This window comes from Pyrgilauda ruficollis, unplaced genomic scaffold, assembly GCF_017590135.1.
Source record: "Pyrgilauda ruficollis isolate IOZ18807 unplaced genomic scaffold, ASM1759013v1 scaffold28, whole genome shotgun sequence".
In the NCBI taxonomy this organism is placed as follows: Eukaryota; Metazoa; Chordata; class Aves; order Passeriformes; family Passeridae; genus Pyrgilauda; species Pyrgilauda ruficollis.
In genome coordinates, this window is record NW_024524155.1 from 2802435 (window position 1) to 2814836 (window position 12402).

The following is a 12402-nucleotide window of genomic DNA, read 5'->3' on the forward strand; positions in this document are numbered from 1 at the left end:
CCCCGGCGGCGGCGCGCGGGCTCCCCCTGCTGGCGGCACGCGCGCGGCGGCGGGCGGGCCCTTCGCGGTGGTCCGGGCGGCGCGGGGAGGCCCCTCCCGCTTCCAGCTGCAAAATCGCATTAAAAGCCGCTAAAAATACCCCGAATACTTTCCTGATGTGGTTTCTTTCCGAGGGAGGGAGGGAGGGAGGGGCCGAGCGTGGGGGTTCAGCAGCCGCGCTGCGGACGGGGGGCTGCGGCGGGACTGGCGGCCCCGCGGGCCGAAGCACGGTGGCGGCAGGGTCAGGGCGATGCCCCTCGGCCCTGAAAGCAGGTGGCAACCAGAGCTCCGGGGTGTGCCCGGTCACGGCAGTCCTCGCTGCGGTGAAGGGGCTGCGTCGGGCATCCGCTGCCCTCGGAGCGGGCCAGGACCACAGGCGGGAGACAAAGCACCGGCCGTGCATGGGGTTGTAATTCGTAACCCGGGCCCATTCGGGTCTCTGTCCCGGGGCGTGCCCTCACTGCGGCCGCACCGGCCTCAGTGCCGCGGGCTGGGCCCGTGCCTGCTGCCCCGGAGACCAGCGAGAGCTCTTCTCTTGGCATCACCTGGACCCTGCTCCCAGCACGCAGCCCTTCTCCGGGAGCCAGCAGAGGGGCAGCCCCTGAGCCAGCGGCTTTGTGCCTTCCCGACCCATGGCAGCCGCTCGCAGCGCTGGCAGCGCTGCCGAAGGAGCTAGCCAGTCCCAGGATTGGCGGCGCGTTGGAAAAGTGGGGCAGGGACAGCTCCTGCGAGGCTGTGAGCAAAGTGGGATGTGGGCAGAACTCTCTGTGGGAGCAAGTCCTCTTGCATAAAGCAAGATCTTTGTGCTCTGGGAGAGGTGGGGCCCCGGTGGCATGTGGCCCCTTGGAGCGGTGGTGTCCAGCAACAGCAGGCAACAGTGCAGCTGGAGGCATCTGGAAACACTGGGCATAGCTGCAGGGAGCCTTCCCTTACCTGCACGTTCGGGGGCCTTGGGCTGGGAGAGCACTGCAAGCTCAGAGGACGGCAGCTAGCAGCTCACCCAGGACATGGAGTGTGGAACAGGAAATCCACGGGGCAGCTGGGGGTGCTGGATGCCCTGTGAGCCATTTTGTGTAGCTCTGAGGAGATGTAAGGGTGAGCTGCTCACTGTTTGCTTTGCTTGGGGAAGAGGAATTAAGAGTTCTTTGATGGAGTGACAAAGATGTAACAAGACCTAGTAGCTTCAAGATGATGTCAAGCAAATTTTGACGTGAAGTAAAATGCAAATTCTGACTGTTGACATTAAGCATCCATGGAATATTGGGTAGGTTGTGATGGATGTTTCTAGAGCTCCCCAGGCACTTCTGAAATGAATTTTGGATGCTTTTCCACACTAAGATCTCCTCTACCCTGCTGCCAGGTTGGAGGTCACACTAAATGTAGTCAAACTGATTGCTTTGGACTCCAGTAATCCATTTGCTACAGTGCCGCATGGTGAGTTATTAGTTAAGATGGAGATAAGTACAGAAATTATAAGAAATTACGAGAGTTTCCCAGAGGCTGGTCCTGGGCCCAGGTTTTATTAATGATCTTGGCATGCCAAAATGGATTTGCTAATAAAATTGGCTGCTTATCCAAAACTGGAGGCATTGTCGATACAGGGGAGGACTGGGATATCCTATACGAGGAGGTAGGCAATTTTGAAGGCTAATACAGGAGAAATGGGATGAAATACAACAGTACAAAATGCAAGGTTATGTTGCTAATGGCTGAGATCAGACTTTTCTGTTACAAGCTGACAGTAGGAGCTTACTGCTTGGAAGTAATGTAGGAGAAGGATGTAGGTGTCCTGCTGGTTCCAGTATTGGGCCACTCACTTTCTGCTCCAAGTGTTGGTCTGTGGGTTGAAAAGAGGTGGGGAAGCCCCATGGTCTGACATGCACTGGAAGCAATGCTGGTGGCTGTGAGCAGCAGTCATTAACAGGTTGCACATCTTGTACATGCTGGAATCCAGTTAGGCTGAGGGAGAGCCTGACAGGGCTACTGAACATGTATCATAGGAAATATTTCACACTTGGCAACTCTGGCTGGGGTTTGACAGTCTGAGCTGGGCTGATGTAACGCAAATAGCATCTGTTCTCATGGCAATCAAGACAGGCAAATGTGTGGGCCTTTGCTGCCTGTCAAAGCCCCTTCCACCTTCCAGAGGGAGGGATGTCTTGCTTGAAGCTTTGCAGTTGTTAGGGGATTTCGTTCTGGAGCCTACAGAAATAAAAATATTTGCAATTGTTTCCCTCCTCCAAAACCCCTTAGAGACTGGGAGGTGCGTGGCGGAAAAAAAACCTGCAGAAAAATTAAACTGAGAAGCTTGGAGCTGCCAGCATGCTGCTAGTGTGGAGCAGGATACAGCAGCAATCTTTGCTGAGTGCTTTTCTTCCCAGTGGAAGCTTAATGTTTTAATGAATTGGTCCATATCAAAATCGGGAGTCTGGCTGGCTGCCTGATGTGAAGATTGGGTGAGGAAGAAAGCACCGTGCTGTGTCACTTGTTACTACTGGAATTGCCCTGCATCCTATAAATCCTACTGCTGTTAAAGACCTGCTTTAGAAAACTTTTGGCCACTCTGAATAAGGTGGTCATTGTGCAACCATGTGGCCTTTCCACCATAGCTGTAGCTCTAACTGCATGTGTGTGCCCTTGCTTTAAAGGGGGGTCTAGGACCAGAAGCATATGGGAGGGTTCAAGTGTGATTGCTTTCCCAGACTTTCTCATGGATAGGAGGACCAGACACAAGCTCTATTCATACGTCTGCCAGTCAAGGAGAAATCAGCAGTAAACAGCATTAGTGGGGGACTCTGTTAGTCCTATTCTGTGTGATCAGGTTTGTGTTGAAACCAGATGGAGAGAGTCCATGTTTAGATGTGAGAACTTGTCCATGAAAGGAATGCTTGCATAGTTCTTACTTGCTGTTCAGCTTGGAGGGGTGGCAGCAGTGTGATTTACAGAGAGGGCAGAACCAAACAAGTAAGGCAGACTGAGAGCTGAGAATACACCTGAAACTGTACACTGGAAAAGACAAACCCTGGCACCACAGACCTGAACTGGACAGAAAGCAAGCACTGAAAACAACTTTGGACAACCACAGCAGCACTAGACATTTGTCCTGGCACCTGGCTCCTTCTCAGCTGGTTAAGTGGAGCCGATGTAGGCCCAGGGTCAAATGCTGCCTGTGGTGTCACCAGCAAAACAGAGGAGAATTAAACTGTTCAGAAAATGTAACCCCAACACTAAAGGCAAGCAAAATCCACTTTGGCCACAACATGAAATGATGGATGAAAACTCTCTTCGTCCTGTTGCCCTCTCCAAGCAGGCAAAACTTTCAGGGGTAGGTGACAAGCCCCATTCCAATAAGTAGAATCCAGAGGGACTAGAGGTAGGACAGATTTTAGGTTTTGTTCTTTCTGCACATCTGCTCTTCTCTCTCATTGAGAATCTCTGAAGTCAGGAGTCAAAATTCTGAGGCAAGGCTCAGTTTCCCAAGTCTTTACATGTTTTTTTTCACCCTCCCTCAACTGGCCTGAGACTTCTCTCCCTGGGGTAGGCAGCAAGCAGCACAGAGTATCTTGGGGGAAAATGAGAAGTACAGGTATACTGTCTGGGATGGGGACCCAGGGGAATTGTGAGGAGAAGCTTGGAGGGGGAGGGCAGTTCCAAACAAGTGAATGCGCTGGTCATGCTGCTTCATGATCTGTCTGTCCAGGATGACACCCTGTAGGCTCTGCCCTGGCTCTGGGAGATCACCCTGCCAGCTACCTTTGTGGGAGTACAGCTGGCAATGTACTCCTACCCAAGGATTCCTGCCTCAGGGATGCCTTCCTGTTTTAGCAGACATTGCCCTGGATGCTATCATGCTCCTCTTGGGATGCTCTTTTTCGGATCAGAAGGTCAGCTGTGAGTGTATTGTAACCCCACAGCTACAGTCCCCTCTGTCTCCTGGCATCTGTGTAGCTGTGTTGTTGCAGCAGCTGTTTGGAGGAGCTGGGGAGAATTGAGAAATGCAGGGTGATATTCCCATGGCCCTGGTGGCGAAGCATGGGGCTAGGTGCAAACTGCCCTCTCTAGCTCATGAATGCTTGAATCTGTAATTAAAAGAGAAGAACAAAGTATATGGAAGATCATAATTTCATAAAGCCCAGTGAGCCTGGCTTCAAAAAAGGAAAATCACATCTCACTTACTGAATTCCTTGAACATGTCAAGATTTGTAAAGGGAGATAATATCTTTTATTAGGCCAATTGATACAGCTGGAAAAAACACACAAGCTTTCAGGCACAGAAACCCTTATGTTTTCTTTTCCAGCTATATCAGTTGGTCTAATAAAAAGTTATTGCCTCTGCCCACAAATCTTATTTCACTTAATCCTTAGATCATCACAGCACAACTACTTCAACATGTCCGAATGGAAAAAAGAATTATTTGATACAATTTATTTAGATGACTTAAAGTTCCTCAGCCAAACCACGAGCTTCTACAAAAGCTAAGCAGGTATAGAGTGAAATCTAGTGCCTTTAGTAAAAGGTGTTCCTGGGAGGCTTAAAAGTTTACTTACGGAGTCAATTTTCATCATGGCAAAGTGTTAACAGCGTAGTTTGTGGTGTGGTACAGTTCTCTATTGTAGCAGAAGAAGAAATTATTTAGACTAATGAGGATGGGTGAAAATTGTGAGGAATGTGAGATAGCAGAAAAAAATATAGGCAAAGGGACAAAGTACTGGAAAACAGAATGTTTGTTAAACATGTGGAGCTAAAACCAGATTTATTTACAATTAATCTGTACATCTGTTCAGCCAAGAAACAGACTGGGGTCGTTTTATACAGCTCAGTGGAAATCTCTGCACAACTCACGGCTGAGAAGCCATGTGTGTAATGATCGTTGTGCTTACATTTGATCCTTGGCACCGCCTCCACCGTGGGCTCTGGGGACCGGCTGCCGCATCTGGAAAGCTGTGTTGGAGAGCCAGGGAGAATTGGGAAGAGCATCAGAAACCATCAGGAGACTTTGGCAAAAGCCTCTATCAGGAGACAGATGTGTAAGGCTAGGATTTATCTGCCTTAGTGGGAACTTTAAAAGTGTCTTCGGCAAAAAGCTGGAGAAGGCAGAGCGTCACACTGTTCCCGGCCTGCCACACCGCAAGTGCAATTAGAAAGGGCTGAGAACCCGCATGAGGTGCTGCAGCACCGGTGTCCCCCTCAGTCAGGCCAAGGTTTTAAGGCTGCTGCGGGGGTGGATGTTTCTGTGGCTGCCAGGCGCCGTGCACTCGGCCTAGCCCGCGGGGGCGGGTGGCCGGGCGGTGCGGGGCTGCCGGCCGAGCCCGGCGGGGCCGTGCCCGCGGTTGCCGGGGCGGCGGGGCGGGCTGTCCGCCGGAAGCACCGGCGGCCGCGGCGGCGGATGGAGACTGAGCCGGAGCGAGCGGAGGCGCCGCGGAGAGGCGGCGTCGCCGGGGTGAGCGGGCCCAGCCTTGCCGAGCGGGGGCTCCGGGGCCTTGGACCGCGGTCCGGTCGCCGCCCGGAGGGGGCGGGGGGTCGGCTGCACGGCTGCCCTGGGGCAGGGAAGGACCGGACAGGGCCGAGCCGGGCCGAGCAGCGCGGCTGGGCGGGCCGGGAGGCGGCTCGGGGCTCACACCTGCGGCGAGCGGAGGCTGCGCGCTGTGAGGGCACCGCACCTCGCCGCGGGGCGGGGCGCGGCCGCAGGGCCGTGCCTTGCCTTCTGCTCCCTGCGGTGAAACGGCTCTTGTGAGTAACTGTGTGTCCTCTGCTCCTTCGTGCTTCCCCCTGCACTACAGGTACTAAAGATGGGCCGTCGAGCCCGCCAAGACCTCTTTGCAGGTGAAAAACTCAGCAGGAAGAATTCCCCGTCTGCTTCTCTCGGAGAGGTGGGTGTCCTGTCAGGAGGGCTTGTCTGTTGTCTCCAGTGGAGAATTATTAATTTCTTCTGAGATTCCTTCCTGCATGGTGTGCTTTGCCCTTTGAGTGTTGTCCTTAGAAATGGGACTCATGTGACTGCCCTGTCCCTTTCTGGTGTTGCCCTTTGTATAATAGTTTCCACACAGGGTCCTATCTAGGGCTATGGTTTCTTACATGTCAAGTATGGAGAGTAGTATCATACAGGACTTGGGGTCTCTCCCTTCTGTGCATGCATATCTTCCCGATATTTTAATTTCTAGATTTAAAATATGAGCAGGCACATAATTTTGTGACCAGTTTTGCCACCATCTACAGTAGCAAGGCAGATAAACAGATGCCTTACTTTTGTGCTTTGCTTTGCTAGAGCCAGAGTACATCTGACATGGTCTCTGTCAAGTTTGCGTAGTGATGCTCTTTTTCATTTTCTCTGTGCACGGCTACAAAGGTCGTGCTAGGAGCCAGCTTTGCAGCATATGAGACTTTTCCTTGTGGGTAATAATGTGCAAACTCAGCTCCCACTTGTCTTTGGAGGAAAACTTTGGTTCAGAGGCTGTTCTATTAGTACATCTTCAAATGGTAGAAGGGGGTCAGGAACCCCTCTTTCTCAGGAGAGTGAGGCAACATCCTCAAGTATCCAGAAATAGATCTGAACTGTTTCAATTCATTTTTTTGCTTAGTGTTGCAGAATGCTGAAATTCTTCCTGGAAGCTTTCTGTTGGATGTTAGCATGGCTCCTCCACAGACACCTCCTGCTAGAAGGAACAGCTCTCAAGAAATGACATACCAGTTTTGCTCCCTGAGCAAAATACCAGATGGACAAAAATGTCATCTGACTTCCACGTTGTTGGCAGTGATATTTGTTTAAATGAAGTGATGCTTACTGTTTTGCAATGTCAGTCAATGGTCTCCAGCATACCATATTCTTGGCTTCTTTAAACTGGAAACCATTTTGCCCTGCTGGCCACCCTCACACCAACTCTGCCTCTGGCTACTCTGCTCACAGCCCTACGACCTTCTGTCTTGGAGTGCCTACTCCCTGATTCCCTGTGCAGTGACAAAACTTTCCTATTACACTGAGTAGCTGTGTCCCAGACATCTGTGCCAAAATGGTTGTGGGTGGATTTTTCCTTTGAGACCCTGTGATACTGTTGAAAATACCACTATTGCAGCTTAGCTTACAATAACACCTCATAGAGCAGACTTTTTTTCTGGAGAAAGTATGCTCTTTTCTTTTGATATGCATAATGGAGAATCATCTTCCACCTAGGGATTCTCCTCTTGGATATGCTGTAGGCATTCAGGATGAATTCTGTGAGGGAATGTGCAGAAGATGCAATTTAAGAAATAGAAGTAACTGTTGACCTCATAGGTAAAGAAAGTCTTAGGGAAACCAGCTGGTGGTTCAAGGGGGTGTAATCATTAGCTGGCCTCCACATTAGGGTGGCTCACTGTCAGATTGTTCTCTTGCTGGAACTGCCCATCCTAGTTCATGGTCTGTTTCTCTGGTTTGAAAGAGACCAGGGCGTTATGCAGAGGTACAGCTGATGGACTGTAACTTAGTGCAGTTTGCTTGTGCTTACTGCTCGCATCACAACCATTTCAATAGCTGGGAAGAGTTCATAGGGGCTCCAGGACTTGAGCCAGTCCTGAAGAAGACTAAGAAATAGTTACAGTGTTCTGTTTGAGAGCAGTGAGCTTTTCAGCAGCAGAAGGGTGAGGACTTCCGTGCCTTACAACATTCCAATATGTTAGTACTGGATCTTAACCACCAGGAAGAATAGTTTGTGTCAATAGTCTCCCTTCAGACAGGTCTTTGTTGCTAAATGTTTATATTAATTGAGAACCTTGAAGGTACTGGAAGAAAGACAAAATCCACTGTAAATAATCCTCAGACTTTTCCTTTGCTCCAAAATTGGAAGCTTTTTATACGTGACCATATTTGTTACCAAAGTGAGTATTTAACAGAACTAATGTTTTTTCCTTCACCCTAGACTGGCAATCGCCTTTTACTTTTCTGGAAGCTTGGCCTTAGCTTGCTGTTAAATTGTGGGGTTACAATGGATATCTCCTTCAGCCATCTAGTCCTCTTGAAACCTTTATAAGAAATCTTCCCAAAAGAAATGCAAGATTAAGAAAAACCCAGTCCTTTTGGGTTGTTTTTCTGGAACTAGCAGTAGTGGATTAGGCGCCATGTAATTAATTACAGCATAGAAGGTTTTATTCTTATTACTGATTTTGAAGGCAAAAGGGTTTGTCGTAAACCTTTGCCACATTCACACCCTCATATGCAATTTCACATTCAGGTTAGTGATTTTGCCTTCAGAGGTTCCTCAGAGTTTTAAAACTGGTTTCATTCACCTTGACTCTTTTTGAATTTTTTTTTTTTAATTCCATGCCAATACACTCAGTTTCCACCCATCTCAAATTTCTGCTATGAACATACCATTTGTGCTATTGTTTGGGTCTTTTCATAACACTGAGAAGCATCCAGGAAGTGTTTTCCAGTCAGAGCAGCTTGCTTGAAGGAAGCAAAAGGTACCTGTCTGTCCATGTTTCAACATCTGGGCTTATTACAAGGAAATTCACTTAGAGGGCGGACAATTACTGTAATTAAAAAGATCTTTGTTTTGAAGTCAATAGGCAAATCATCTGACTTGGAGCATAGATCTTATCAGGTTACTGCTGATCTTTGCTTGGCCTGGGCTCTCTCTTCCAAAAGACACTCCAAACTGTGTCTTTGTTGTTGCTCTATTCAACAAACGTGTGTTAAAACCCCCTTCCCCAGGGCATAGTTGCAATGTCTTGTGCCTTGTAGCCTAATCTACTTCCCCCAAGCTCTATGAAAACACTATGATATCTTAGTATTTTTTCAGTGCCTGTTGTGTGTATGTATCTCCCACAAAAATATTCTTAACTGCAGCAGCAAATCTGTAATTCCTCTGCCCAAATATCTACTTCATAATTCCCATTCTGTGTGGAAGTACCTGCATTATCTTTAAACGTAGACCTCCTCAAGGGGCTCATGGAAGGTCACAAAGCTCACACTCTGCCCATGTGACATGCAGAGCATTCCTGCCTTTTCAGAAGTACAAGTACTAACAAACTACACTGCAGCTATGTGTTATTTCACCAGGCAAGATCTAACATGATTATTTGCTGTAATTGGTGCAGTTGGCACCCTCCTGCAGCAAAGGCTGTGTGCGTTCCTGCCTTCAGAGCTCCTTGGCAATTCAGCAGGCACTTCTTGGGCACCCAGGGGAATATGCTGTAAGTGGGAATTCCTAGAGATAAATCTGCTTGCTGCATGCCAGAACTCCACATTTCAAACATTCATTTCAGAGGGGTAATGTATCTCTTTTTCCATTGGGAGGCCTTTCCCATCCCCTGGCTTGATGTGGTACATTTACTCATCTTGATGCTATCAAGTTTCTGACAGGATGGGAGAAACTCAAGCTAGTTGTGTTATTTGTATAATGAGAGGGACAGCTCATACAATGAGATCTGTTGAAGATCTTTGCTATCCCATCCCAACAGGACTTCTAGACACTTTTACAGAATAAAAGTCAAACCTTTTTCCTGGCTCTAACATCACTGCACCCAACAGTCTGAATGCTGGCTTGATGACATCCATCAGAAGAAGTTGTTTGGCCAGGTTTGGAGCTCTTGATGAGATTGATTTGGAAAGATGAGTGGAAAAGCCTTTAAAAAAAAAGTATCAGCAGATTTTTTCTCTCCTGTTTCTTCTCTCAAGAGTGGACTATTTGCTGTCCTGTAAGAAATCTGTATGCAAAAATATTTTAATGTTATCCTACTTCCATGGTCTATTTTCTCTTCATCCTACAGTGATGTGATTCTCTTGGGACCTTTTTCAAGAGTTCCCTGGTTTCTGCCTCTTGCAGTCTCAGTATGATTTTGCCAGCATATCTCTGGCAGCACTCTGTCAATCCTTTGAATGGAGACTGCTTTACTAGGCAGTGGTCAGCCTAAAGGATGAAGGTTTTCCCTATTTTGAAAATACTTCCACACAGGTAGGACAGAATGATTTTATATCAGGCTTTGCCCAAAATCAAGTTCCCTGCTGGTTCTCTCTGCCACATTTCACCACAGCCTGGGGATAGGCTCTGTGCTTTCTCTTCTGAAAATATGTTCTTCTCTTGTCCTAGCTGGTATTTGTAAGCTTGCTTATGTAGTTGTGGTCCTTGGGTGGTAGTTAAAAAGCATTTCTTGCTGTAAAATAAGAATTGCTGAGGGTGGAACCCACGTGAAAGATTGCTCCAAGAAGTGGTTCTTTAAATACTTTTCCAATATGTGTTGCCCACCTGGATTTTCTTCCATGCTATTGCAAGTCTTGTGCCACTTGGGCTCTGTACATCCAGAGAAGCTTAGGTTACGTGGACCCCACAGAAGCCTTTCTGCTTTTGGCTGTGGGAAGAAGCAGGCCCCTGGCTGACAGATACATCCTTCCAACAGATTTTTACCAGTTGGGCAAATCTGATATCATTTGTGCTGCTCATTGGTAAGGACACTTTTGTACCCCAGCTGCTCTAACCTGCATGCAGCCCCACTCTGCTATTATTGTAGTAAGATCATAAGACCAGATGACAGCGAAGATACAAAATGAACTCAGATACCAGACCACTTCCATGAGAGGTATATGCAGTTTATAATCACAGGAGAGATGATTTAATCCAGAAGAAAAGTCAGGTGGATTAATGGAGTGCTTCCAGCCATCCTATGCATACTCCTGGTGTAGGGTCCTAGGACAATCAGGATACTCTGAATTCTCCTCCAAGTGGTTCTGAACACTGTGATTTCTAGAATAGCATGGAGATTATTGGGTTCCTAATTACCTCTTTGCATTTGGTGCCTAACAGCACTGGTTGTTGCAGCTGCTGGTGCTGACAGTCTGCTCATCTAAAAGGTTCTCAACCAGTTTGCAACTTTCACAGTGATTAACAGGCTGATTTTCTTGAGTTACTTATCTACCCCACAACCAAGCTGCTCCCTTATAGTGTTAGCTAAAGATCATCTGCTGAAGCTAACACTGATGGCAGCTGTGCCTGTCTTACACTAACTGCTAAGGCTTGTGCTCTCAGGGGAGAATCTGAGGTTGCCTTGAGAAACAGTAGCTTCTGAAAAAAGGGCTGTAGCCTGCTACAGTGTGTAACCCCCAATATGACTGGTCCAGCATCAGTTCTGATCTCTGGCATGGCTGCAGTGGCTCTCCATATGAATCTTTCTAGGATTCTACACACCTGAATAATTTGAGTTTTATCATGCTATAGGGAGAATGAACTGAGTCTGTTCTCTTCTTGCTCACGTTTGGGTTTTGTTTTTTGGGTTTTTTGTTTGTTTGTTTTTTATTCTTTAAGTATCACAGTTGGCATCTGCATAAATGACTGGATATAAAGTGTTATAATGGTGGGATCAACTTTGTGCTTTGTTCAAGTGAATAAGGTTGCAAAGCATGTGCTGCAGGACAGTCATAAATGTCAATCTTCAAGCTGTTTTGTGCAGGCTTCAATAGTGCTTCCTTTTAATTTCTTTCTCTCTTTTTCCCTCCTGACCTTTCAAGGATGAAGACTATCAGGAAAAGGTTGACCATGTAAGACTCGAGGCTTTCTAGGTCGATGCTGGCTCCTCTGAAGGGGGCTAGTAGGATTTACCTATTATGTGTCTGGAGACTACCTTAAGCGGGTACTCTAGTAGTGGAGAACAATATAAAGTTTGCTTTTGATGCAGTGCCTTTCCTGCATCCTCTGTTTCTGTTGCTGACAGATTTTTAATTATCTTTGAAACAGCTGCTCTTATCAGCTGCTGCATCTTGTTTTGAGGTCACAGATGTATACGTGGCCACTGAAAAGATGCTCTATTTTCATCTAAAAGTAAGGACAGCAACTAGCTAATAGACTACAAAACCCGACTTAACCTAGATTGCTGTCCAGTATGGTTAGTTTGCTTTTATGACATGAAAATTTATCTTTAGGGATGATGAAGTCTTGCTGGTGCCCAAGAGGAGAAGGCCAGGCAGTAGTAATAAGGACATGTGCCTTTGGATTTTCTATGAGTCTTTTCTTTTGATTGCACCAGCACTGAATGCCAGAATCAATAATAATGTCACAGTGCTTCTTACCAGGCTCCTGTTACACACAGAGAAGGAACACACATATCCTTTCTTATCCTGCACCAAAGCTAAATATGCCTTAGCATTAATTTAGCATTAGAAGCCAGGATGATGCCATTCAGAACAACCTGAGAAGTTCTACCTGTTTCTGTTGAAGTCTTTGGGCTAATTGCCTTGCACTCTTCCTAACCATGGAATTGGTGTTGCCCAATTCTCCTGCCTAGAGTTGCTCTCTCTTAGATAATTAAAACACCATCTCCTGTGCTCTTAATTCCTTCTGCTGAAGGACCACTCCAGTACTGGTAGTACAGTAGATTCATCTGTGAAATTTAAAGCC

The 12402-nt window shown here is 47.3% G+C and overlaps 1 protein-coding gene across 2 annotated transcripts in view; it reads left to right on the forward strand.

Moving 5' to 3' along the window:
* The first annotated feature begins 5392 nt into the window (after positions 1-5392).
* The window catches only part of IFT43 (intraflagellar transport 43), a 63716-nt gene continuing 56706 nt past the window's right edge, over positions 5393-12402 (forward strand). For both annotated transcript variants that reach the window (XM_041472098.1, XM_041472097.1), the window contains exons 1-2: positions 5393-5480; positions 5821-5910. In XM_041472098.1, the coding sequence (XP_041328032.1) occupies positions 5427-5480; positions 5821-5910 (144 nt within the window). In that variant the 5' untranslated portion in view covers positions 5393-5426. The remainder of the gene's footprint in view (positions 5481-5820; positions 5911-12402) is intronic.